We start from the raw sequence: 27,758 nt of genomic DNA on the forward strand, positions 1-27,758 counted from the left end.
CTCCACCTAGCATGCCATCTTTCAGAGAAGACAAAGTTTGTATTCAAGTTCAAGTCCACAGCAGCCCGGGTGTTCACCTTCTGATTATGCATAGCTGAGCAGGAAGCTTGCTGTACATTTTTACAATAGAAGACAATGAGAGATTTACATGTTCATTAAGACAGTTTTCATCAAGACAGCAGGCAGATCTCAAATTAAAGTTATGATGGAGCTGTTTGTACATCTCCCTCAATGAAAAGACAAGCATCATTTGCTCTAATTGTTGCTTAGCTGCAGCAAATCATTTTGGCTGTAATGACAAATTAGCACAGTTCTGTGAGATATTACATTTTGCACTGGTTGCACTGGTTCTGCTGAAAACAGGTCAATTCCTTGTGAATCAGAATTTTGCTGAACTGGTTAGTTGTCTAGAAACTGGGGCTTGGAACTGAGAATTACTAAGTGCTAACGTTCACTGACCTAAGATGAATAAGCCTGCCTCCCTGAGTAGATTAACTTCTCTTCAAGGAAAGAGCTATTGAAATTCAGAACCTCCCAAAGAGGTCATAAGTAGACATCTGATTAAGCAAACAAGTTAAAAGGAGAACTTGGTGGATAACCATGAAAACAGTCGTTGTCAAGTATTTTCACATTTCATTGAGCAATTGCATTCCTCCAGCAGACAAAAGAATAACACATTAAATGTTCAAGAACTTGATGCTTATGCAATCCACCATCAGAAACGCTCAAGCTGCCCTTCCAGCTGATCAGAGGGTAACTGCTTTTCCCTGTCATCCTTCGAAGCATTTGTACAGCTTTGTCTGCTTCACTTCTGAAAAACTATTTTAGCAAGTAGAAATTGTTCCAAAATTTAAGGTGTAAGAGAGGGGATATTTTTTCTGATTATATAAGCTTAAGTCAAATGTAGCTCACCACGTTTAGCAAAACACCTAATAGTAGTTATTATTTTTCCTAGATTCCTCTCTGTTATGTATTAGTGGAAGCAAGAACAGATGAGGAGTATGGCTTCAGGGCTGCCGAGATAAATTTTGCCAATCCCAAACTGGGCCAGTAAATTGCGGGCAGCATCCGCCTTCTCTGGGCCTAGCTGGGTGCTGTGAACTTCACAGCTGCCCCCAGGGGTGCAGTACTTTGTATTTTAATATTGATTCCCATGCAGTCTCTCCTTTTTGGGTGTTTCCACTTTTGAGGTACAGCTTGGCAGTGGAGACTCCTATCCTCCCAGACTTGAGAAATCCAACCCTGTCCCCTGACCTGGCTTCTCTGCCTGTGATGGGGAAGGTAAAAATCACCTTTTCATTCCTTCCATAAGTATTTATCAAATGTTGTCTTTGTTTAGGTCCCTCTCTTGTAGTAGACCCTGAGGGAAGAATTCAAGTGTAAGTAGTTTGTGTGGGAGGTGGTCCCAGGAAACGCTAGTAGGGAAGTGTAGAGGTGAGACAGGAAGGGGAGGCAGCCTTGTGGAGTCAATTACATGGTGGGCGACCTGAGCTCAAGCCCAGCAGGGAGCTCTGGGAGACGTTATAGGTGGTATAAGAATAAAAGAGTCAGAGCTGACTTATGGAGGGGGAGGGAGCTGGGTTATATATCCACCCGCCCCTAAGTGTGACTGGTGGAAGGCTGCCAGCAGTTAATTGCCCAGGTGGTCCAGTCCACCGTGTCTGAGGCCAGAGTGACTTTTTTTGTTTGTTTGTTTGCTTGTTTTGCTGTTTGGAAGGACACACTCTGGCAAGAGATGCAGATACTGGCAGTTGGTAGTAGAGCAAACTCGCACTGCAGTGGTGAGGTCCATGGGGCTGTAATACAAAGGGCTTCTTTTTCCAGCTATGAGGAAGACATTGAAATAAGGTCTGTGGAAAAGCTTTGACACTTCAGTCAGTACATGAAGCAGAAGCAGCTGTGTTCTGCTGACTGTGTGCTCAGAATGAGGCCAATTGCTGAGGAGAAGTGGCAGAAGCAGGAGAAATGATGTCTCACTGACTTGAGGGGTTTATGAAGTAGGGAAGATAATCTCGCTTCTACCATGCAATGTGGGCAAATGGACAAAATATAATGGTCCATAAGTGTTAGGAGAAGACTGGAATTCTTGGGAAGGCCTTCACAGAGAAGGTAGGAAATAAAGGAAGGATAGTGTTTGCAAAAACGAAGCCAAAGCCTGTATAATTTGAGGACCAATGAGGCAGATGGTGTGGAGACAGAGTTAGCCTAGCTGGTGATCCCCAGAAGAAAACCTTGAGACAAGAATCATGTACAAATGGTTTATTCTGGAAGGCTTCAGGTAGACCTTGTAAAGGAATGGAGAAGCCCGACAGGGAAGGGAAGGAAGCCAAAGCAGTGGTGAATTCAGACCCATCGGTGGGGCCTGCAGGGAGAGGGCGCTGCAGTGAAAGTCCCACCTCAGAGGGGGTCCTCCTTCTCGCCTCCAGGCCAGGGAGATGGGCTTCCCCTCCCCCACTACTGTCCTGGGCATTCCAGCGTAAATTAGAGAAGATCATCACCCCCCATTTGATTACAGTCTAGTCGGGGGAGACAAACTTGCAAACACACAGAGGCGGCTAGAAAAATAGTTTCTGGGTGGTGGAGAATAAGAAACTCTACACCCAAAGGAAGTTCTCTGCAGACAGTGAATGATTTAACATCTATGTGCCGTAGGTGCCCCGTGAAATGTATTAGAATCAATCCACAACACAAGCAGGGCTGATTCCCTCCCAGGTCCTATTTTTAAAATTTTCTTCCAGAAAACAATACTTTCTAAAAAATGACTGTTGAAGAAAAGTGGTAAGAACCTGGAAGGAGCCCAGCTCATACTCCACAGCCTTGACCCAAGAAAGAGAAGAGTAAATATCAAAACCGATGTTGGTAAGACTCTTGTGTGTTTCTCTTTTTCTTTCCCCCCTGAAGGCATGTTTACTCTTTCAAGGACTAGGAACTGACTGTTTAAAGTATTTTTGTTCCAGGGGTCAGGCTGCCAAGACAGCAGTGGGCATTTTGTGGTAATGGTTTCTTTTTTTCCCTAATGTGATCTCTGTTTAGTGCAGGGATTGTGAAACTGCGGACCAACATCCAGAGGCTCTCAGGAGTTTTAAGGACCCAAACTGACAAAACACAGAGCCTTTTCTTTATTATGAGCAAATGAGGTTCCATACGATATCATTTCATATTTTACATATATAAGCAAATGCTACATACTAGTAAGTTACTATATGAGGAATTCATTGTTACTAAAAATTAGTATTCATACATTTTAAATCACACAATATTGGAGTTTATTGAGAACTCCAATTCAGGATTCCAATGAAAGTCAGTTTCCGCTGAATATTTCACGGCACTGCCTGTGAAATGTCACTGCTGCTGCATGCAGGCAGGTGGTACAAACTCCCCCCGGGCTTAGGGAGAACACTGATCAGTGCATCTCTAGGGGGTGATATCTACAGGTTTTAATTGCTGCTGTTCTTGCTTCCTAATCATCAATCATTGTTAGTTCAGATTCGTCTTTATCTACTTTCTTTTCTGTTTGGTTCATCTTCTCATGGGGGAAAATGCTGTTTGAGTGTGGGTCTCCCCAGAAGTAGACTCTGAGATAATGATGTAAAGGTAAGGAGTTTATTTGAGGGCTGATCCCAGGAACCACTGGAAGGCAAGTGGGGAAGGAGGCCAGGGAGGGAGGAAAACCAACCAAAGGGTATGCAAATGAGCAGAATTCCTGATGTGGGCAGCTGGGGCCCAGGTCCTCTGGGGACTCTGGGGACACTTTGCATAACATGCCTCAGTGTTGCCTAACTGGAATGGTGAGGTTTGGGGTATTTATCCAACATATTCTGTTGGATGGTTGTTGAGGGCTGCTTCTGGAAGCATCAGTGCACAGAGACCTCCAGCCTGCACACTGGAACATGCCTCTGCAGCTAGAGAGAGCCCCCAGGGAGAGTGACAGGTGCTTTATAAGAGGCTGTCAGGGAGGAGACGAATTGGAAGAGAGGGCCAGCAGGAGGTGGGCAGGACACAGGTGCTCTGACAGCATCTACTGGAGATGCAGATGTCCATGAACAGTAATTGGGGCCCATAGTTTTTAATCTCTTGACTTTGAAATACACACATGTTGCATTCCAATGAACTATATAAGTCCCAATGGCTAAGTCATCAGGGAGAACCTGATATAAGGATGCAGTCTTAAAGCTGAAACCTGGTGGGTGGAGAGACACCAGCCTTATAAAGAAGGGAGAGTGGTCCTGAAGTCTTCTGCATTCGTTTTCCCATTTAAATTCTGAGCCTAGAACAAGGAAATTTAAATCCTGGATTGCTCAAAGAGTGATTCATAGCAATCACATTCTATTTAGAATAAAATTGCTTTTAGCCATCCTGCAGGATAAACTTTCAAATTTTCCATTTGATACCATTTCATCATCATGTTTCTCTCCTCTGGTCAGTTTCTCTATGCCCACCCACTAGTCAGATTTCCCAATCCCATTTTCGCTAGAGTTCCCATCTCCCACTCTAGGTTTTTCTAATTTGGGTCCTTAGGAAAAAAGGACATGTCATTCGAGACACAGAAAACTTCAGTCCCCTCTAAAGATGGTGAGGATGACAACTCAGATACCTGGGACTGGACTTGCTCAAATTTTTATGGTTACAAACTTCCCCACTTTGCCTTGCTTCTCTTGAACATTAGTCCTGAAGTTTGTTTTAGAATCTTAATGTTCTGTAAGTAACTGTGTGGCATTGAAAAGGTCTTAAACAAGTTTGTAATTTTTTTCTTGCTATGTCAAAAATTCCCGAGTCACACATTTCTTTTTTTTTTCAGGGTGATATACTCCCAAGGGACATGTGGCTTCATCTTGAGAAGTTCGGTAAGTAGTGCTAGAAACAATACTAAAAACTTTAGAAGAATTAGGAAGCCATCTCAGAGCCTCATCTCTTAAAAGACATCCTGAAATTTTTTAAATGGGAACAGCATCACTTGTCATTATACAGTGGCAGTGTTCCCTTCCATCATATTCCCCCATCAATGGCACTGACCTCTCTTGGGTTTCTCTGATATTTCTGACTTTCAAAAGCATCATTTTCTCCCATGTGTATTTGGAGTTGTCACCTTCTTTGCCCGTGATTGTATTCTGTCTCCCAGGGCTTTTTCACAATTTTTGTTTCTCTGTTGGAAACCCTTGTGTTTTTCTGTACTAATATGGATTATTTTCATCAACTTTTTCTTGGCAAAGGCTTTACAGATGGGAGTAGATACCTGTACTCAGTTTGTAATCTGATACCATTTTCAATAGCCCCTTAGGTGTGACCTATCTATTTTTTTTTTTTTAATATCTGGCCACACAAAGTTAGCTCTCAATTAAGGCTGAATGAATTAAAATTTTAAATCATTGCTTTATAAGAAGATTCAACTCAGTCATCCATATGCAAAATTAAAATATGTGTGTTAAAGGAATTTTAGTATCTGGTTTTCTGACCTTATATCTGAAGTCTCTTATCAACTTCGTTGAATTTGTTGAGGTAGTGCTGGGTAGCAGGAAAGAAAAAGTAATATATAAGCATATCTCTCCATGACTACAACAGAAAAATAAACCCCTTAAAGCTGTAAACCAGTATTTTAATCCGTATATGAATCTTGCCTCTGGTGGTTTTTTCAGCCTTTCTTTTTTAATACTTCCTGAGACATCAAACTCATTATCCCCTCATGAGGCAATTCAAACTGGTTTCAGAAAGTTCTAATCATTAAAGAAAAAGAGTATTCAGCAGCCACATTATAGACAGTTGTAAGTGCTGTGCTAAAAAGTGTGAGTAGCTTTCAGTGTCAGACATCTTGATTAAGAGAACTCTGCAAATAAACCACGTTAGCAACCCAAGTAGACAAAGAAAACAGATTGACATTGAACTTCAACGTCCTCTAGCACTGGGAAGTCCTCATCCCCTGTCCAGCGTATTTGTTTATCCAGCAAGTGTGTACCCATTTGGGTAACCGTCTTGTTAATGTTATGAATGACTCTGGTTTAGTAAGCATATTGTTCAGGATAGATTTACTTTCCTTTCCACTTGTAGCTCAGATAAATCACCATGGCCCAAAGTATTTTGCTAGTTCTTCTGCAGTGGTCATGTTGCCCTGAAAGGGTCTTTGAGGTGATCAGCCTAAGCCATTTGCTTGTCATGAGAGATAAAGCCCAGGTCCCCATCTCCTGACTTCAGTTATAGTGTCAGAATCATACCCAGGTCTTATATGGCAATCCCTTTGGAGCAGAATCCAAACATATTCCTATTTGTCTTAACCTCATATCAAAGGAGATTTTCAAGGAAAGTCTTGAGATATTGTCTTATTAACAGTTTGGCTGGCCTGATCCACATCTAAGGTGCCATGCGGAGGGGTAAGGGATAGTCTAAGCCTCCTTGACATCCCTCATATTGATTGTTACTGCTGCCTTCACTCAGGTCCTCTCCATGTCCAGTCTGGGAGTCTGCTGTAGCTTATTGTGCCCCTGAGCCTCAGCCTTGCTGTAACACCCATCCTTCCTCTCCTGCAGCCAGAGTACTCTTGCTTAAATGCACACTGATCATGTCCCTCTATTGCTTAATTGCCTTGTTACCTTCTGCATAAAACTTATACTCCTTATCATGGAATCCAAACCCTGTGCCAACTTCTTCCACTTCATCTCTTGTCTTGGTCTTTCTATCTTCCAGCCAAGTGGGGTTATCTCTCACCCTGGACAGCAGATGCTCCCTCCTGACTTTCCTCCTCCCCGTCTTTGGCTGCACCCCACCCTTAGAGTGAAGCCCTATGGCGTAGCCTCTAGGAAGCTTATTTTCCTGACACTTTCTCCCTCAGCAGAAATAGGTTTGTGTTCCCTCCAACCAGTTCTAGTGCAGATTAAGCTTCTTTCAAATGTGAGCACCGATCACTCTGCATTGTCACTGTTTTCTGTTCTATACCCTCCCCAAACCTGGGGCTTTTAGCGACAACAGGGTGGGTTTTTTATGTCTGTAACATCGGGATGTAACATGTTGTAGTTACCCCCTATTGCAAATGTGTGATGAACGCACATGCTCCAGCTCAGAAGTGAATAATAATCCAGCATTCTGGAAAACATGATCGTGCTGAGGACGAAAACATAATGCTGCTGAGGACCATTCTATAGAATATACCATTTGGGTGAACTCTGAAGTAGCTGAGTGATGTTTGCTTTTAGTGGAAGCGCAAAAATACGAATAATGGTGATCTCTAGTAGGTTTTCCCTGGGTTATGTTTTTGTTATAATTTTTATATTTTCAGAGTTCTCTATAGGGAGCCATATAAGTTACACTTATAATCAGGAATGAAAGTTAAAAAACAGTGTATATCATTTTGTATTTGCATTGTACCTTTATGGCAAATGTATACAGAGCAAAAGAACTGGAATAAAGCTCTCAAGAGGTCAACTGGTTTTCTCTAGGGATGGAATAAGAGATGATTTTCTTTTCTTTTCCTCCTTATTTGCAAGTTTTTTTTTCCTAGATGACTATGCATTCCTTTTATAAGAAAAAAATTTATTTATAAAATGTAAAGAAATGACATGATGATTGATAATTTGAGCAGTCAAATAATCAAACCATCCCTTATCAAGAGATCACTGAATTTAATCAAATCATACTTATTGTCAAGACATTGAACTACTATTTAGAGAACCCATGGAAAATAATACAAATATTGCAATTGCTTAAAATAGAAGAAAATCTGACCCTGGAAATCATAACTGACAAATTTGTTTTGGACCTTTTGGAAGTTAAGTGTATCACTGGGTTGGGAGCAGAACCTAAGTCCAGTTATGAATTATAGAGGTGGTTTTTAATGGAATATAACTATCCATTTCTGTTGCCAAATCTGTTATCCTTTGGTACACAATACACTGGAGATTAAAATCCCACATATTCAGCAAAAGATTTACTATGAAGCAGTAAAAATAGATCTAGCCATAATTTATATAGGTGCACATTTATAGGGAGGACATAAATGTTTGAAAAAATGGCAATGAGAGAAAAGAGGAACCAATATTATTTTAGAATATTATATCTTTTGATTTTCTTCTTTAAATCCACATACTTTGCATGTATCATGAGTCAAAATGACACACTACTTCAATATTTATCAAGCAGTTCCGATTTCCCCGACTTGCATTTGGTAAGAGCTGAGTAAATCAGTTACGCATGGTTATTTATTGAAAAGAAGATTAGGGTATGTTTTTTAGCCATCAGGATTTTACTTTTGTGAGCAAAGTCATGTTAAGTTCTTAGAGGTCCCTGTATATTGTCAATTATCATGAGCTGAAAATATGATTTCCGAACTTGCTCATAATAATTTTCATGTGTAAGTAAATGGTAGAGGAGTTTGTCCTAGAGGTGGTCCTAAAGGTGGTCTGAAAATTAAATCCAGAAAGCTACACAGATGCAAATATTTGGACAGAGAAGTCCAATAATGCCTACCTGAAAGATAGAAACATACACATGTTTATCACTTTAGAGTATGACAGAGAGTAAATAAAGTAACTGACTACCTAGTGTATATTATCCCACTGAGTCTTTACCACAAACCTGCAAAGTAAGTCAAGGTAGTCAACAGCCTGTAATCTCAGTTGTTTATAACCCACCGTGTCCACTGACAGGCAGCTCTGAACCCTGTTTCATCTCTCATCAGCTGACAGAGTACCAGCAGCAGAGAGAAGGAAAGCTTGGGGAGTCTCAAACTTGCAGTTCAAAGTTTCAGAAGGAAAATGGTAAACATCTACTCACAACTCATTGTTCAGAACTAATCACCCAGCACCGCCCAACCACAAGGGGTGGGGCAGGGAGAGCAACCCCACGGTGTATCCGGAAGTGGGAAGAACAGGAAATATTTGGTGGCTAGTTGTAATCACTTCTATAGTAAATGTGTGTCTCTATTTTGTACACAGGAAACAGAATCTGAGGACAGACAACTTGCCAGGTCACATAACAAGTAAATGAAAGAAGTTGAGTTGTTATTAGAGAAACAAGCATGATATGCAAGACTGGGACATTGTGCTGTACACCAGAGTCTGACACATTGTAATTGACTATGCTTCAATAAATAAAATAAAGAAACAAGCATGAATTTAACAATATTCCTATAGCAAATTCTGAGCTTAACAATATTCTTACAGCAAATTCTGAGCCTACCAATTCCGTGTCACCTAGAAAGATACAGGAAAATTAAGAGAGTAAACAGGGATTAGCAGGTATCTCTTTGTTTCACTTTTGTGAATCTGAAATCTTCTGTGTATCCTTCCAGCTGCCTCCCTCAAAAGCTAGAGATAAAAAATACTGTCTTTCTGTTACCAGGGCTGAGTTCCTTATGAAATTGTTATGGCCCTTGGAGTTCTTGGGGTGATTTATTGAAGATAAAGAGCAATGCGACTTGCAGTCACTTGGAAGATGTCAGCAATGTGAAGCCAAATAACCTCAGGATGAGGCAGTACTTTCTATCCAGCCTGCCTCAATGATGTGCATTCTTCATTAAGCTGAATTAGAGACAGGGCTGGTGTATGCACAACTGCAGGGGGCAATGTTCACATAGTATTCTATGTTGATGGTGCCTCCTGGACTTGTGCAATGTGTTGATCAAAGAAAATATTTTTTCCTAGGAGGCAAATGTTAGACTTCTCCATTCCAGCCCCTCTCCTCCAACAGTATTTCACTTCTTATGGGTAGGGGTTGGAAGGGAATATATTATCAGTAAAGTCTTGAAGAATCTACAAAGTTTGCACTTCCATTGAGGGTTCAGCCAGTGGAAGCTCTTCCTATTACTTCCCTTTTAGCATTTGACATCTCATGACCTACAGCACTTGCTATTAGGTACTAAAGAATGTCTACTTTCCCAGATATTCCAGCACCAAGCCGGCAGCAAATTTACATTGCTTCTACATAACACCCAGAAATTATCTCCACCCATTAATACACTGGGGTGCTCTCAAAAACAAAGTTGCCTTGCCCATTTCCCACCCTTAGGATCTGATTTAATTGACCTGGGGTAGGTTTAGGCCATGAGCATTTTATAAAGCTCTTCAGATGGTTCTAACAGTAGCCTAGGTTGAGAACCATAGACCTAGGAAATAGGTTATTACTAAGAAGTTCAATTTATTCAATTAGGAACATGAGAAAACTGTAACATTGCTCTAACAAAAAGAACCAAAAAAGATAAATTATAATAATTTGATGCCTCAACCTACCAAATTTGGTGTCTGGTCCACAATTTGGCCAAGGTTCACAAGCACTGCCACATTTCCAAGTTCTTTCCATCCTTGGTTCTCAATCTTGTACATGTGCAGGAATGCCCTGGAAAGCTTTCAAAAATCCAGACATCCAGTCCATACACATGCCCAATTAAATCAGAATCTTTATGGGTGTACACCCCAAAATCCAAAAAAACAAACATCTGTTTTTCTTTAAACATTCTCTAGTTGATCCCAAAATGCATCCAAGATCAAGAATGCCTGTACTAGTTCCTTTTCAGTCAATATTGTACTAAGCTTCTCAGCAACTTTCAACACCAGCCTCTTCCTCCTTCTTGGGAAACTGTTATCTTGGCTTCCATGACTCCACACTTCCCTGTTTACCTCTTTTCTTCCACATCCTCTAACCATTTTGTTTTTCTCATTCTCATGTGTCAGCCTTTCTTCTACACTGTGAAAATCTTCAGACTTCAGCCCCTGAGGCAGAATCATCATCTTGGTCTAGTTGATATAATTTACTCCTATGATTCGAAATATCATCATCAAGCCAAAAGCTCCCAAATTTATATTACTAGCCCAGATTTATTTTTTTCAGCTTGTTTATCCTCTTGGATATTTTACAGGTATCTTTAAATATTTACAAAACTGGACTTTTGACCTCAGATGTGTTCCCTTCTAACTGCATTCCTGACTCTCACTGTATAATGCAGTCTCTCTGGTTGCACAAGCCAGAAATCTGGGAAGTGTTCTCAGTACTGCCCTCCTCAGACCTCACCCACAAATCCAGACCTTTGTCACATCTCATCTAATCTGTTTCCAAACGTACTTCAAATCTACCCTCTTCTCTACGTCTCCACAACTAAATTAGTCATTTCTTGTTACATCATACATGGTCCTAAAACTTAGTGCCTAAAAACAACAGTGAACATTGTATATCTCATACAGATTTTATGGGTCAAGAATATGGGAGTGGCTTTGCTGCATGATTCTAAGCAGGAGTCTCAAATGAGGTTGCATGAAATATGGGCCAGGGCTACAGTCATCTGAAAGTTTAACTAGCTGCTTGCACATGGCTCTCTCACATATTTGGGGAGTTTGTGCTGCTTGATAGTAAGAGGCTTCAGTTCCTTCCTTCAAGGAATTCTCCAGATGGCTGCTTGAGTGTCCTCACAACATGGCCACTGACTACCCCAAAGTGGGTGATTCCTGAGAGAGGAAACAGGAGGCTGCTTTGTCTCTTTGGCTTGCCTTTGGAAGTCACACAGCATCGTTTTTTGTATGACCTTACTTATTACACAGATCAGTCCTATTTAATGTTGGAGGGAATGACACCAGGATATAAAAACCAGGAGGAGACAAAAATTTGGAGACTGGTGGACAGAAGAGCCAACACTCTAAATATGCCAAAATCATTTCTCACCTGGATACTACAACATCCTAATTGATAACTTTGCTTCTAACTTGGTCCTCATCTCAGCCTTTCCCATAAAGTAGTCAGAATGATCTTTCAACAAAGAGAATTGAATCACGGCATTTGTCAGCTTAAATCCTTTCAGTGCCATTGTATTGCACTTAGAAAGAAACTCACAGTCCTTATCCATCCCTGTAAGGTCCTTGAAAGCTGACCCCAGCCTTCCTTTCAACCTCACCTTCGGCTCACCCTGGCTGCCATCTTTGTTCAAGCCACTCTGGTCTCCCTCCAGCTTCTCAAGAACCAGGCTCTTTCCCACTTCAGAGCTTTTGCAGGGACTGCTTCTTTGTGTATAAATTGCTTCCCTCCACTCCATCCCACCAACCCGGAAGTTTCCACTCATCCTTTAGGTCTCAGATTAGATACTTCCTCAAAGAGGCCCTCCCTACCTCCCAACCTAAAACTTCTCTCAATACTTTTCTATGATATCATTCATCACAATTTATAATGATTTTTTTTGTTTGTTTTATTCCCGTCTCCCCACTATGCTGGCAAGAACCAAGGGAACAGATACTCTGCTTTGTTCAGCAGTCTCCAGCGAGTGCCTAGGATGCTGTTGGGAAAGTAGCAGACCCTCAATATTTATTGAATAAAATGGATGAATGAATGAATGAATGAATGAATGAATGAATGAATGACTTGTAGTCTTAACTAGGATTTCAGTTGAGCACCCCAAATTTCAATTTCTCTTCTTTTGAGCTTTGCCAACAATCCCAATGCTGGAGGTGAGAAAATAGAGGTGGGAAAACCAGAAACAATAAGAAAAGTTTAGATAAAAATGAAAATATTTCTCCTCTAGATTCTGATCATTTTTCCCCCCAAAAGCTTGACAAGGACTAACCTTTTTGGACTATTGATTTTGAGAATGAGGTATAAAAGATTTAAGAATATTTTATTGTATTCAAGATGATTTCTATAAGGAGAAAATCACCAAATCCATGACTGCATTTGAATCAATAAATATATTTCATATTTTTGTCAGACATTTCTTACCAAACGGCTTAGATGATATCATCTGTTTTTGTGTGTGTGTGTGTGTGTGTGTGTGTGTGTGTGTGTGCGCGCGCGCGTGCGTTCTGCCTGACTCACATACATCAAATGAAGAAAATCCAAAGGCCTCACTAAGCAATTGAAAGAATTTTGTTCTCAACCGGATCCTGCTATTGCAATTCTGTGGGTCCAGGACAGAGACCTGGAGAGAGAAATATAAGGCTACACCCTCTCATTTGCATCACGAAACACAGGGCACATTTAGAAATTAGCAATGCAAAGGTAATTTTAATGCTGAGGAACACATTTCTTTGCTGATGTGAGGTCCAGGAATACAGTGTTTTTCTTCTGTCAGATCTACATCCTATCTCGCCCTCTTAAAGAAACAAAAAACACCAAAAAACTCTTACAAGGTTGTTTGCAAAGAGTTTTCGAGATTCCTTGCTTATTTGCCAATCATTCTGAAGAATTAAAGGGACTACAGTTTTTATGCATCCGGGGGCCTGGAGTGGGGTTGAGACTCAAATAGGGGAGGAGTGGGATAAGGGAGCCCCTCTACCTGTGGGCACTGATTAGAAGCTTCATACAATAAATATGTTTTGAGTGGCAAAATGGAAAGCTAATGTAGTCCAGTAGAAAGAAACAAAGAAACACACTAAAGAACAGATGCAGGTGAGGCGGGAAGCCCCATAAAAACACTGGCAGGACCCCTAGGCAGGGCTGCTGCTCTCCTCCCAGCACCGTCCGTTTCCCTGGCCGGGAAGCTCTATCTCACTTTCTGCCTCTAAAGCGGCTAACTTACACCTAAAATTCTATTGGTTCCCTGAGCTCATTTCTGATTGGTTATTTCTCTCACTCCTGATTGGGTTATTTCTACAAAGCTTGTTCCTGGTTGGTCAACTTCTGTTATACTTTATTTGCATATGATGTTGCAAAGTGTAAAACTGGCAGCCTATAAAAGGCCTGTGTAAACCTACAGATGGGGTCCAAAGCTTGGAGTGTTAACTCGTCTGCGCCTGCTGGCATAATAAACCTGAGTTCTCCAACTCCCTGAGTGCTGCTTGGTCTCTCGCCTAGATCCAGGTTGCTGTCACAACTGAGGTGTAACACTGAGCTATAGCACCAAGCTGTGACACATTTTTCCGCAACACAGGAACTCAGGAGTCCAAAAGGGATGCATTAGCATCAAAGCAAACATCTCTCTGCAAGTGATGAGGTCTGAAAAGAGCACGTGCATAATTTTTTAGTCTGTATGGTGACAATTTAAAAATAATTTAAGTTTAGATGATGTTCTGTTTTCAATGCAGCAGGAAAATCCTTGGAAGGATTTGTAAGACAATCACATGAATTTGGCAAGGTGGTTGATTCCATTGGATTCTGCCGGCTTCTCCATCATGCTAGGAATTTCCTCGATCTTGGTCACATCACCGTTCCTGGTACTTCTTAGTATACTTTGGAGGGGTCTCCTTTTTGTATCATGACTGAAACCAATTTAATACAAAGAGAATGTAATGGCTCCGTAAAGCTTAGAATTTCAGGAGGCGGACTGAGTGAACTTGGATCTGAGATGTGAGAACTTTTCTGTCTCTGCTCTGCTGGTTCTTTGTCTCTCAGCCCTGCTTCCATTTGTGTGAGCTCCAGCCTCAGCCCAAGTGTCCCCACAAGGTAGCAAAACTGCCCTCCAGCAGCTCCAGGCTTGCATCCTGCTGGAATCCCAAGTGAAAAGTGAATCTCTTCTCCATTTGGTCCAATAAAAACCCTGCTTGAGCTCTCAATGGACCTGGCTTTGACTTTTTCCCCGCCAGAATTTCTATGTAGGTGCTAGCCACACTGCTTTTTATTTTCCCCTTCCATTTCTCGGAATGGGTCTGCTCTGTAAAATGCTCTTCTTTCCACCAGACTCTCCCCTTCGCTCAGGGCTACCTTGATTTCATCTTCATCCTTCAGATCTCTGCTAAAATGCTAAGTCATCAGTGTGACTTCCCTGATTCAGGAGCACATTCTGTAAGTTTTTATGTTGTGTACAGACAGGGTTAAACTTGCAGCTATACTGGGTACGCTGTGCTTATCTCCTGGATGCCTAGAGGTCTGGTCAAGGTAAGGGTGAAGTATACTAGCTATAACTTTATCATGTGCTGTTTAAAGTTCAACTTTCCCCTGGATGAAACCTGGATTATAGGGAGGAATAGATTGTTAACTTTGTACCTGATTGGACAGCCTGCGGCATAAAAAGACTCCTCAAAAACTGTGTGCCTGGGCTCCCAGTCATCTTGTTGGTGTATAATCTGAAGATGAAGTGTGGCCTACTCTGAGTCAGCAAGAAAGGACCTGGGGAATTCTGCTTAGAAGTCTCAGACCCCAATACGATAGCCTATGCTCTCTGTCCTGCCATATTGTATCCTTTACCTGTATTAGAACCTTGCTTAAGTATAGTCTGTAGGATCTCGTCCATCTTGTGATAATCTTCAATTATCCAACCTTATGGAGTTGTCTCATATGTATTTTGTGATCATTCTATTAAAATATGTCTGTCCTACCAAACTACAAGCTCCCCAAGGGCAGGGGCCATGCCTGATTTAGAATTTCACCTTCTCCTGACATGCCATGTGCCTAACATGCTGTATCAGGATCCAACCAAAGAAGCAGAAACCACTCTTGAGTTCTTACTGAGGGAAGTTAATGCAAGGATTTGGTGGCACAGGGGGTAGAAGAGGCTGAGGAGTCACCCAGGGCAGAGTGAGGCGGCCACAGACATTAACAACAGAAGGAAGCTGGTACCACTGTTAGGCTAGAGTGACAGAGGGAGGAGGTGTTGCTACCAGAGCCAGGGTCACATAGTGGAAGCTGGAACCACAGTGTTGTGGAGACCAAACTCGTTCTGCTCGCTGCACAACAGGCCAATAAATCGGGAGACGAGGTATTGGGGCAAGGAATAGCGAATTTATTCAGAAAGCCAGCACACAGAGAGGACGGTAGACTAATATCTTGGAGAACCATCCTGCTCTAGTGAGAATACAGGTTCCTTTTATACAAAAATAAAAAGGGAGGGGGTGTTGTTGGTTGTTGCAAAGTTCCTGCTGCAGGCATTTTTTGTTCTTGCAGTTGTCCACATGGGCCAGGTCATGGTGTCCCTGTAAAGTTCCAACAACACAAAGGTTATTCTCTATTTTGCAACTTGCCATCTCCACATAAGTGCAGAAGTGCTAACACCCTTAAAGGTCAGAGCCCCAAGAATAGTCTCTCCTGTATATTTCAGGCTAAAGGCAACATTGTTTCACAAAAGGTGCAGAGCTGGCAAGACTAAGCCTAGAAAACAGGGCACAGTGGTCAAAACTAAAGGAACAAATCCAATACAGAGTCAGATTTGTTCTCCTCTATTACAACAGCAGGATGGTCAGGCGGGAGCTGGAGCCATGGGGGAGACAGACAGAGCTCTTGCCTGGAACGCTGCCCGAGGCAAACGGGGAAAGGAGAACAAGCCTGGCTTCTCCTCTCCTCCCTTTCCTCTCCCATCTCTTGCCAGTGTCTGCCATTATCTCACTCCAGCTGGAAGTCAAATGATGCAGAAGCCCAGGAAAGACAATCTGAGGGAGGATCACAGGGTGAGGCACCACAGGGGAAGAGCAAGGAACAGCCCTAGGGAGTTCATCAGTGCCCAAGAAATAGATGCTGAGAAGTGAATAAAACCAAATTGTGTGCAGTACAAGCATTCCTGGTTGAGTCAGAATTCTGTTGGTACCAGCCTTGAAGGGTCTAGCTCTATAACAAAAATGCACATGGAACAGAGACTGGAGGTCTAGATTCCCTACCTGGCAGAAAATCTGGAGAGACACAGTCAGTCTGGCTACTGTCATTTAGTGATGATTCTGTTACTGATCAGTCCTCCTCCTCGCTGACTCTTTCGATGACCATGCAATGTGCTGCTTTAGCTTGGGATGAATCACTGATAAATGTTTATCAGTAATCCTTTACTGATTAATGAAACTAATGGTCATTTCATTCTTTCTGTGTTGATTTCACTATTTAATTTTTATAAGGAGAAGGAATACTGATTTCACTTTCAACTTCCTTAGGAGGGGAGCACCCTGGAGCCTGCATGTCCCAATACAGAGAACATAATCATCTCCCAAATTTAAAGGAATACATGGATATTTCAAATCACTCTAAAAAAGCTACCAAACCTATGGAAATTAAATCATCTTTTGTATACTAGCTCTTCTTCACAGTCTTATTTGCTGAAGACAGAAGGAAAAGACTATTATTATTAATTCTGAATAAAACACACACATACACTACACAATACTCAACTATTTATCTGGGATAAAAAATTCTCCAGTGTGTTCCAGAATGTTAACGGAATATATTCAGTTCTTCCTAATTGCCCAGATAAAATTCATGATATAATAACAATTACCTAAGAATCCAGGAATGTTAGCATGAGCTGATTTGATCTGTGCAAATGCACCATCTACCTTCATCTGTAAATTTCCCCCAGGATTCCATTGTTAAAGAAACACAAATTCAGGAGAAAATATATACCTGTACAAATGTTTAGAAAATAATAACACAGTTCAGGTGACTGTTTACTTCAAATTTATGCCTGTTTATAGAAGACATCTGGATTCTCCTTTCCCTCTTTTCATAGCACCCTCCTTGAAAACAAACTATAGGCTGAGTGGTTCTCTTGGGCACCTTCATGCTACGTAGTGAATTTGCTAAATTGTGAATTCAATAAAAATTGCTAAGCTAACTGCACTGGGGCTGACTCATTTGTGCCAATTAGACATGACCTTATCCTGAGCATAGGGTTGAATACATCTTTCCTTCTCTCTTGTTTATTATTTTCAGTGACTGATAACACTCATCTCAAGTTTGAAGAAACAGGCACTACTCATGGGACTTGTGAATTGCTTTCTGCTTTTAAGTAGCTGCTGAATTGGTTCTCATTGCTGTTCCTTCTTATTCTTTATAACTGAGAATGATTGAGACGAGTTTGGAAGTTTGTGAAAATTACATTCTTTTAAAAAACAAAGCATGTTATACATGATCCTCAAGGAGTCACCACTTAAAACTTTGCACAAAAGTCTGCCATTTGTAGTAGTGCCACCCAGGTTTCCTCTACCAGCTGGAGTACCCATTGTTCGGCTGCTGTGGTTGGTGGTTGCTTTTGGCTCAGAGTTACCCTCTTCTCTGGCGGATTGCCCTTGGCTGATTGGAGCCACCTTGCCAATAAGCAAGGTGAAAAATTTGAAATTTCTAACAGTCAGCCTACTTCCTTCTGGGCAGGGTAACCTCTGCGCTACAATTCATCCTCCATGGCTCCCCGTGAAATCAGGCTGGGGCTAACTTTCTCTTTCTTAGGTCCTCCTCCTGCTTTATCCTGCTTCCATGATCCCTTATAAGTTTCTCCTGGGAACACTCCCTCAATTAAATACTTACCCAAGAGTCTCCAGCTCAGGCTCTATTTCTAGGGAACTCACCATAAGACACTATTAATTACCTGTTTTGACTCTATAAAAGATTGGTTAAGCTCTCCAGACCAAAACAGGGTAAACATTTGGTTCACTACGCACTAGAATAACTATGACTAAGGGTTAGTAATTATTTCCATATAGCACGTGGGTCCTGGTCCTCTTGCTCTGATTATCACAAACTAGATAAAATGCATGTTTAAATCACTTCCACTGACAGTCTGAAAGTCAATCTGCTTCCACAAACCTTCACTCTTTGGACTGTCTAGGTTAAAGTCCTCATCCCCATGCCTTCTCTTGGTTTCCTTTGCAACTCAAGACTGAAAGAAGGTTAAAAACTGTGAGCTGGTCTTGAGATAAGTTAAGGCCGTGGGACCCAAGGCCACGATCGGAGCATGTTTATAGTATGCAGTAAATAATTGCTCCAAGCATTAGTCAATTATATAAGATTTAGAACAAAGAAAAAAGAAGTACGCATGTGCTAGAGATATTCTGTAAGCCTAATGAACAAAGAAACTCAGACCGCGCATGTGCTGACAGAAAACAGATAAAGCAGGACAGGTGCATCATAGGTGTGCATCTCCCTGTGGCAATAAAGTGTTGTTAACCCCATGGTGTCTCTGGCTGAAGTCTGTCCGGCAGTATGGCAACTTCTCATGCATTTTTTCATTTGGGCTGCTCACCTCCTAAAACCCCACATCAGCCTCCCTCGGCTGACAAAAACAAATCACTGATAGAGCACTGACCCTGCAGAGGAACCTGGCTGGAAGCCTTACAGATATTTCTCCATTTGACTCTCACAACAGTTTATTAAGGGACATGTTATCAACCCTCCTTTAGAGACGATGAAATTTCATCATCTCAGAGACCGCTTGTAACATCCATAGACACACAGCTAGTAAATGGCAGAGTGAGAATTCCAATCCAGGCCTACTGACTACAAACTACTCTCTTAACCTGTTCACCCAGGTGTTAAAGATCAGCATAGAGGAGGTATAGAGGGGCATATTTCCTTCTCAAATTCAGCTCCTGTATGTCCATTCCTGCGGCACACACTGTCAGCGCCCACCCAGAACCCTGATGTCCCTTTTCCTGTAGCGTGCACCCACCCCAGCTGTTGAGTGCTTTCCAGCAAGTAGGTCCCACCATGACCAATGCAATTCACTGAATTGTCCTTGACCACTGGAATAGCCTTACCGGCACCCACTCTAGCCTGCAGCCTGTAACTGATTGACGTGAAATTCCAAAAGCCCAGCACCTTTACCTGGTGCCCTCCAACTCCCCGGGGGTTTGATGGAATCTAGGGCTTCATCAGAAAGCTCACCCATGTTTGGCTTCTTTTTCCTTCCTTAGGCTGCTTCACCTCCCTCCCCTGGTTTCCCTAGGACCCTTTCCTTAACAAATCATTTGCACCTGAATTCTTGGCTCAGCCTCACCTTCTGAGAGACTCTTCACCAAGTCAATATGCAGAAGGGAGTGAAAAGAGGGAAATATTTATCAAATCATTCTGGTATGCTGGATTTCTGGGTCAACTTGTATTTTTTTCTTTTTTTGTTGTTAATTGTGAAGTAATACATGTTCATCATAAAAAAAGAAGAAATAGAAAAAATAGATAAGCCAAAATAAGGCCATAAGTCTATTCATAATTCTAAAACCCAGAAAAAATTACTCTTTATGTGTTGCATATTTACAAGTCTGAGATTACTATTCGTTCTGTTTACAACATTTTAAGTGTAAGCTTGACAGTCTTTTTATGCCAGTAAAATTTCCTCTACAAAACATTTTTCATGCTTACATAGAATCTGTACGATAATTTTGTGGCAGTGGGGCCAAGCCCCCAGGTGATGCTGATGCTGCTGATCAGTGGACCACTCTTTGAATAGCACTGATGGCCTTATAGGGCATCAAAGAATTTTGGCTTTGCTCTGTTTGAGTTTAGAGTTAAACTCAAAATAAGCATGGTCACTTGAATGTCCCCTCACACAATCCCCATTCAAACATGTTGTTGAGTCATTCAAATGAGTATGAACGCTTCATATATAAGAAAGAAAATTAATAGGACTTGACATTCATGCTTTCTGTCAGTTTATGTTAGCAAATGTTTGAAGGTAATCACAGAACTGCACTATATACGAAACTGGCATTGAGGAAGTGTATTCTCTGATAGCAGGAAATTACAGGCTCTGAAAATCTATTGCAGACTCATTTTCCTTATTCCTGAATGAAACCATGGGTAGGCATCATCCCTCACATTCAAGAAATAAAAGTGTCCTCTAGTTACTTAAGGAAATAAAATGTCTTGTACTTAGGAAGTAGCTTAAATGATCTTCCAATGGACAAATTAGGAACAATTTGAGCTTCAAAATAAATGACAGTAAAGGATTATAACCCATTAAATGAAAAAAAGCATGAGTCCATATTTGATTACATAATCAATACAGAAATTAATGGGGGAGAAGAGAAAGTTCTTCCCAACAGTACAAAGCCAACTAAGAAATGTGGAAAGAATGATGAAATTAGAAAATAACCTTAGAGCAACCATCACTGTAAAATAGTTATTTCAGGCAAAGTTCATCCATGAATGGTAAAAGTAGTAGACGAAAGTCATGGGAGTAACAGGAAATTTACATAGTTTCAAAGGCTATATCCATAAAATTCTTATTAAGGACAAAAGGAAAAAGAATAACTTTACAGAGGAGGAACTAAGGAGATACCACTTTAACCAAAGGATTAAAGTGGACAAAGTTAACATCACATATCAACATCATGTACCTCCAGCGGTTTTCCCACCTAAAATGCATCACCTAAATCTATTCTTGAGGAAATATAAGACAAATCAAAATTGAGGACCATTGTACAAAATAACTGGCCTCCTGTCTTCATCTAATATACCAATGCCTTTTAAAAAATGACAACAAAGAAAGATCGAGGAATTTTTCAAAGCTAAAAGAGATCAAAGAGATGTCATAACTGAATACAGCCCGTGATCTGGGATTCTTTTTGCTATAAAGGATCTTATTGGGACACATAGCAAAATATGAATAAGGTATGTACATTAGTTAATTGAAATACTAATGTTCTAATTTTGACCGTTGTCTTATGGTCATAGAAAAGTATGTCCTTGTTTTTTGGAACTACATATCGATGTATTTATAGGTAAGGACATCATGTCTTCAACTGACAAATAGTTCAGAAAAAAAAACTGCACACACACATATGTAAATGTAGGGGGTCTGGGTGAAGAATATACAGGAATTCTTTGTAAAACTCTTAACAACTTTTCTCTAAGCCTGATGTTAAGTCAAAAATTTTAAATGGAAAACAGACCTCCCAAAAATCTCATAAAACAAAATTTGGTTCTAATAGAAAAATCTCCAGGCTCCATGTTAGAAAATTTACAAGTAATCAGAGCTCAGGGGAATGGGGCCCAGTTAGCTACTTTAATCCCTCATCCAGCCCCTCCCCCACTCACTAACTACTGGTAAAGTCCCCTCCACCTGTGGAAAGTGAGGGAGGGGATTGAAAGAAAGGGCTTTCACTGTTTGTGGTTGACAGAGTTGTAATCTGGAGTTGGTGCCCTCTGGAAAGGCAGAGTCTAAGTGGACTCTTTCTGTCGATGGGGCTTTTGTGGGTATTCTCAGAGCCCCTGCTCAGCGCCTACTGCATCTGCTGGTGTGGGTAATGCCTGCACTGGTTTGCTACTTAGTAGTACATCTCCAGCAATGATCAGTTTTAGGTCTCAGTTATGAAAACCCAGTTAGTTACTCAATCAAACACTAATTGTAGGTGTTGCTGTGTAGGAATTGTGTAGATTCAATTAACATCTACATTTAGTCGCCTTTATGGAAAGGAGATTTTCTTCAATAATCTGGGTGGGTCTGACGCTGTCAGTTGAAAGGCCTTAGGAGAACTGAGATTTCCCTGATGAAGAGGAAATTCCACTTGTGAACTGCAAGGGTAGCTCTTGCCCCTGGGAGTTTCCAGCCTGCCTTTTCTGATGACCTGCCCTGCCAGCCCCCACAATCAGGTGTGCCAACTCCTTGCAATAAACCCCTTTATCTATCTATCTATCTATCTATCTATCTATCACCTATCCATCCAAACTACTACCTCTATTTCTCTGCTAGAACCCTAACATACCTCTTCTCTGAGTATGAGTCAGTCCCCAGGCCAGCTTTCATAGCAGCACTGTATACAATAGCCAAGACAGGGTAGCAACCTAAATGCCCATTGGCAGATAACTGGATAAAGAAGCTGTGGTATATTTATACAATGGACTACTACTTAGCCATAAAAAAAGAATAAAATAATGCCATTTGCAGCAACATGGATGGAACTGGAGATTGTCATTCTAAGTGAAGTAAGCCAGAAAGAGAAAGAAAAATACCATATGATATTACTCATATGTGGAATCTAAAAAAAAAAAGGACACTAAGAACTCATCTATAAAACAGAAACAGACTTGCAGACACAGTAAACAATCTTGTAGTTACCAGGGAAAGGGAGTGGGAAGGGATACATTTGAGAGTTTAAGATTTACAAATGTTAGCTACTCTATATAAAAATAGATTAAAAAAAATTTCTTCTGTTTAAAAAAAAAAAGTTGCTGAATCCCAGTGGGCATTTGTAAAGTTTCAAGGTAGGTTTCTTATATCCATCCTTCTCCCTTGCCCCACACATACTTGCCTTAAGGAAAAGTTACATGTGATATCTAGTCTTTCTCTATCCTGTGTATTTTTTTCTGGCATCTGGAAATTTTTCCCAAATATCAGCTATTGCATGAATACCACTTGAACTGTTTCTCAATTGCACAAGACCCTCAGGGCAAATCCTCCTTGCTGAGGATACGTTTATTTTATAGTGAACAGAATATAAGGAGATGCACTTTTAAAACGTTTGCTTGAGGAATCATAACTAATACCATATATGTTATGTTAGTTTGGATCTTTCCAGAAGCAAACTCAGACAAGGATTTGGGTCTAAATATCTGGGAGATGTTCTCCATAAAGACTAGAAGGGGTAGGAGAAAATGAGAGGATAGGAAAGGGAAGGGAGCCAATAAAGGGTGTGTTATCAAAGTATCACCATGGGCCACTTGATCTTAATCTCTCTGGGGAGCTTGAGCAGTCAGTGAGAATGTGCACGTCAGAATAATCCCACCAGAGTGGTGAGGAAGCTGGGGTGTTGATACTCTGAATCTGTGCTAATTAGGACATGCTAACTCTCATGTAGTTTGGCCCTATTGTACAAGTTTAAGTGTCAGGGGCAGCCTTCTAGCATATGGAAGTCAGGCTTGAGTGTGCTACAATCCCAAAGCACAGGAGAAGTGGGTGGAGTGCTGACAGTATCGACATATATTTGACCCAAGGTATCTAATTCATATCACTTATGCTGATGTGTAAGAAAAAACTGTTGTAATGGATTAAAAATGACTTACCTTCCCTAATATTAGGTTGTGCTCATCAATTTCCACTAAAATGTTATCTTTAACAAACATAAACGTGTACCTCTTGTAAATTCTTTGACAATAACGGTATGTTTATAACCAAAAATGCTGTTTATTCCACTACATTCTTGAGGAAGATTGGGGGAATTTATCCAGAATGACATGCAAGTCACTGCAAAATAAAACACACCTTCTCTATACAGCTCAGAATATTTATAATTGTTAAAGCAAAGCCAAATATTTGGTTACAATGCTTAATTTGTGGATTGCTTTGGCTTTAATGGAAACATCTGCTTTCTCCAATGTTTGGTCCCTGGGCTTCAAAAAGTTTACCCCAAGGAGCAACTGCTGTGATTTAGGTCTTGAAGGCAGCTTCTAATGCTTGAGCTTTTTCTGTGATGTTCTTCTGAAAGGGCATCATGAAGTCATCAAAATCCACCTCATAAGTGAACCTCTCCCGCCGCAGCTCCCTCTTCCTGATCAGCTCTGCTGTCATGGCTTCGGGACTCCAGGTCTTAAATAAACAACCACATCCAGAGCAGGTATGAGGGTGACAGCCAATAAATTATATCAGTATCCAGGCAATTTTCAATACGGTTAATGTAAAACTATCAAATTTACTTCTAATTTTTTTAAAACTCACTTCTCTTACATAACATTAATGGTTACATGAGCATCACTGTTTCTGATAATGACTGAAATGCTCTTCAGTTACCACTCTGATGACTCTCCAGCCAGCTGCTGTTCACTTTTAGGATGTCAGAACAAGGGAGCAATGGAATTACTAGATCTTTCAGAGTTACTACCTTTATGTCTTATGGGGAAGTCAAAATTATTTTCACAGTAGAGGGCATAAGGTGCTGGTGGTCTCTTATTCAGCATGGTTTGATGAGCATTGGTAAGACCACTCTTATTCTCCAAAGATATTTTCACATCTTTAATTGTAGATTTAGGAAGCTACGTACTGTATAAATTCAGTCTTGATTAGTATGAGACTCCCAAGTGAGATGGTGGTAGTGTATACAAAAAAGGAAGGGTTGAGCTCTAAGAAGTACCCAGAAAAAAAAATCTCTAGAACTTAGTAACTATGCAGGCTATAGGGAATGGCATCTCCAAAGAAGACTTCAATCATTCAAGGAAAATTAAATACCAGTATAGAAAATAGTAATACTAAATATTGGAAGCTAAACACGTTGGATTTACTAAGTTGGAAGTGGTAAGACCTGGCAAAAGTACACCTTCAAATAATAACTATGAAAGATAAACTTTGGACAATTGTTTGGGTGCTCTGCATAAAATGTATTTGAAAAATGACATTATGAGTTTATACCATGTTATGATCCTTCTAAAGTACATACCCTCCGTGGAATAAATGTGATATCCACTTTCTTGGTATAACCACTGGTAATCAGTGAATTGAGGTAAACCACGTTATCCTTACGCATCTTCTTTTCCTCTAGTGTGGTTGGTATAGTATACACTGATGAAAGCGGTTCCTGGAAACAAGACCAAAAAAGCCCATCAATTACAAAAACCTATATATACTCCCTTTTATATATATGTATATACTTTCCAATATTATTTATTGCTCTCCATCTTACTCTGAAGCCAGAAAAAAACTAAAAATGCCACTATACAAATTATAATTTGAAATGACATAGAAAATTATTATAACTTTGGGTTGAGAGAGAGAATTAGTTTGCTTTGTTTAATGCTCTTAGTATCAGTGACAGATCACAAAAGTCTTCAAGATATCCATCCTTGACCTGTGGCCATTATTAATCAGAAGAATGTATTCCTACTAAAATGATAATGGTGTAGGTATTAGGAGCTTTGGCTGATCGAGCCTCCTTTACCTCTGGCCATTCTTACCCTCTTCCCTACCCATGCTTATTACTCTCTATTGTCTGCCTATCATCCATCCCTTTACTCTATCTACTTGACCACCTACATTTCTCTAACCCTTCCCAATTTGATAGCACTAAAGATTTTCCTTCTTGAATTTCATCCCCTGTCCTGTGTCAGCCAAGAATCTCCAGGGATTCTGGAGAAGCTTTCAGCCTCTGAAAGCTTGGAGCTTCCTGCTAATGACAAAGTCTTGATGCCTCAGAAATCCCCTTAAACGACAACTTCAATATTCTGTTGATAATTTAGAGGCACCGAAACCACTCCAGATTACCAGGAACAATCTGACACCTTTAAAACTTTCTAAAGTCATTTTGCAGGGTAACCAAATTACATATCCTAGGATTCAGTAGTAATCAGTAAAATTCCTTTGGAGAGGGATGGTGGTAAAGTGGAAAGGGAAAGATTATGAAACCAAAATGAAGGAAAATCATGCTTTACTTCCTTCCTCATAAGGGTCACCTTTCTTCCCTGTTTGGGTCATCTCACCATAGCTGCATAATTTAGGACCAAGTGTATACATATCCAACTCTAGTTCTTTTTTTCAATGTTCTAATGGTATTTGGCTGAACCAACTTAGTTTTTGAAATGAGTACTTTTTAGACTTTTCAGTAATAGGAAATTTCTCACTAGGTATTTCTTTCAAAGTATTGCAAATGGTAGTGAAGACAAGGACTGCACAGTATTTGCCCAGGTCCCTGTAACAATATATAACTGGTGCCGCAGTCCCACCAGTTACTAATGGGAGGTCAATAGCTTTTCATACCTCTTCTTTCTTAATCTCAGGGCCTTCACTCTTCACTTTAAGCGGTGTCTTGCCTTTTGTTTTTTGATTTTCTGCTGGTTTTGGCAAGTTATCCAGCTTTTCTTTAATCAAACCAATTATTCTATAGTCAGCATATGCCTTCGCAACGTCCATGGCACTATGCCCTGTTTAAAACATAAATTCAGAGTTTCATTAAACGTAATAATAATAATTAAACCATGTAAAAAAAATCTCAGGACATCAGCCCTAAGCATTTGGTACTAAGGGTGATCACTGAAGCTAATGGTAAGGGTCAAGTCACAAAGCTGGATCAGATACTCTCTAATGTGGACCCAGCTTTAAAATTTCATCATTTAAAGTGCCATTTATCAGCAAAACCATGTCTTCTTGTTAATTATTTTGAGCATGTTTCTTAAAAAGTTGATAGGAAATATCAGTAGATAACGTTGTGAATATCTAAGTGTTGGTTCTCTTCCCACAGTGTGTGCATTCCTTTGTGTGTGACAATATTACATTGTCCTCCCCAACCAGCGATGGAAAGAAGGGAATTCAAAAAGGCCTGGGGAAGCTGGAGGTCACGAGTGCTCCGTGCAGACGGCTGGGTGTTGTGACACCTGTAATGTCCTCAGGCAGGCCTCACACAATACTACCTGTGGCTCAGAGGCTGCCTGAAGCAGTCACAGGTACTAATGCTCCTGCAGACCAAAAGCAAGCAATGGGTTCCACGCTAAGAAAATATTACCTCCACTTACTCAGGTGGGATATTTATGATCTAAGGTAGACCTCCCATTTACTTCCTAGAGAGAGCCTCAAGTCAGGAGTGACTCTGTCCAGCTTTAGAAGGAATCCAAAGTCTACAGAGGCTTCAAACTATGCCAGTTATTAGGAATTGAACCATCAAAACAGTGTGATAACTCGACGTGATCTGCAGGCTGGTGTCAGTCCACAAACTAATGGTGACAGGGCCACCGTGAAATAAGTGCACAAATTAAGAGTAAGCATTTAGAAATTTTTATAGCAATTTGATAGAGTTTTTTTTTTTTTTTTGTCGTTTGAGTCTAATGATAATTTGGGGCTTATATTTTATGTTTTTCTTTTCTTTTTCTAGTAAATCATTTTTCATTGTATTTTACACAAATCTCAAATGAACTTATTTACAAAACAGACTCACAGACACAGAAAACAAACTGGTGGTTACCAGGGGGTAAAAGGGATGGGGAGGGAAAAATTGGGAGTTCGGATTTGCAGATACTAACTACTGTATATAACAGACAAACAACAAGGTCCTACTGTAAAGCATGGGGAACTATATTCAATACCTTGGAATAGCCTATAACGAAGAAGAATATAAAAAGGAACATATATATATTATATATATATATGTAAAAATGAATCACTATGCTGTATAGCAAAAATTAACACAACATTGTAAATTGACTATACTTCAATTAAAAAAAAAAATCTCAGTCCACAATGGACTGTCAACATAAAGAAC

At 40.5% G+C, this 27,758-nt stretch overlaps 1 protein-coding gene and 1 long non-coding RNA gene across 7 annotated transcripts in view; one reads left to right on the forward strand and one right to left on the reverse strand.

Moving 5' to 3' along the window:
* The window catches only part of LOC106729905, an 80,239-nt gene extending 71,132 nt beyond the window's left edge, over positions 1 to 9,107 (forward strand). The window contains exons 2-5 of one of the 2 annotated variants that reach the window (XR_004313129.1): positions 2,739 to 2,859; positions 4,799 to 4,844; positions 8,663 to 8,741; positions 8,919 to 9,107. This is a non-coding gene — a long non-coding RNA (uncharacterized LOC106729905). Of the gene's footprint in view, positions 1 to 2,738; positions 2,860 to 4,484; positions 4,699 to 4,798; positions 4,845 to 8,662; positions 8,742 to 8,918 lie in introns of those variants that run through there. The other variant, XR_004313130.1, reaches the window with a different exon arrangement.
* Positions 9,108 to 15,605: 6,498 nt separating this feature from the next.
* Positions 15,606 to 27,758, reverse strand: part of ANKEF1 (ankyrin repeat and EF-hand domain containing 1) — a 28,813-nt gene continuing 16,660 nt past the window's right edge. For 4 of the 5 annotated variants that reach the window (XM_032461830.1, XM_032461828.1, XM_032461832.1 and 1 more), the window contains 3 exons: positions 26,264 to 26,427; positions 24,951 to 25,088; positions 23,791 to 24,106 (listed from right to left, as the gene is read on the reverse strand). In XM_032461830.1, the coding sequence (XP_032317721.1) occupies positions 23,948 to 24,106; positions 24,951 to 25,088; positions 26,264 to 26,427 (461 nt within the window). In that variant the 3' untranslated portion in view covers positions 23,791 to 23,947. Of the gene's footprint in view, positions 15,807 to 23,790; positions 24,107 to 24,950; positions 25,089 to 26,263; positions 26,428 to 27,758 lie in introns of those variants that run through there. The other variant, XM_032461829.1, reaches the window with a different exon arrangement.

This window comes from Camelus ferus, chromosome 19 (assembly GCF_009834535.1).
Source record: "Camelus ferus isolate YT-003-E chromosome 19, BCGSAC_Cfer_1.0, whole genome shotgun sequence".
In the NCBI taxonomy this organism is placed as follows: Eukaryota; Metazoa; Chordata; class Mammalia; order Artiodactyla; family Camelidae; genus Camelus; species Camelus ferus.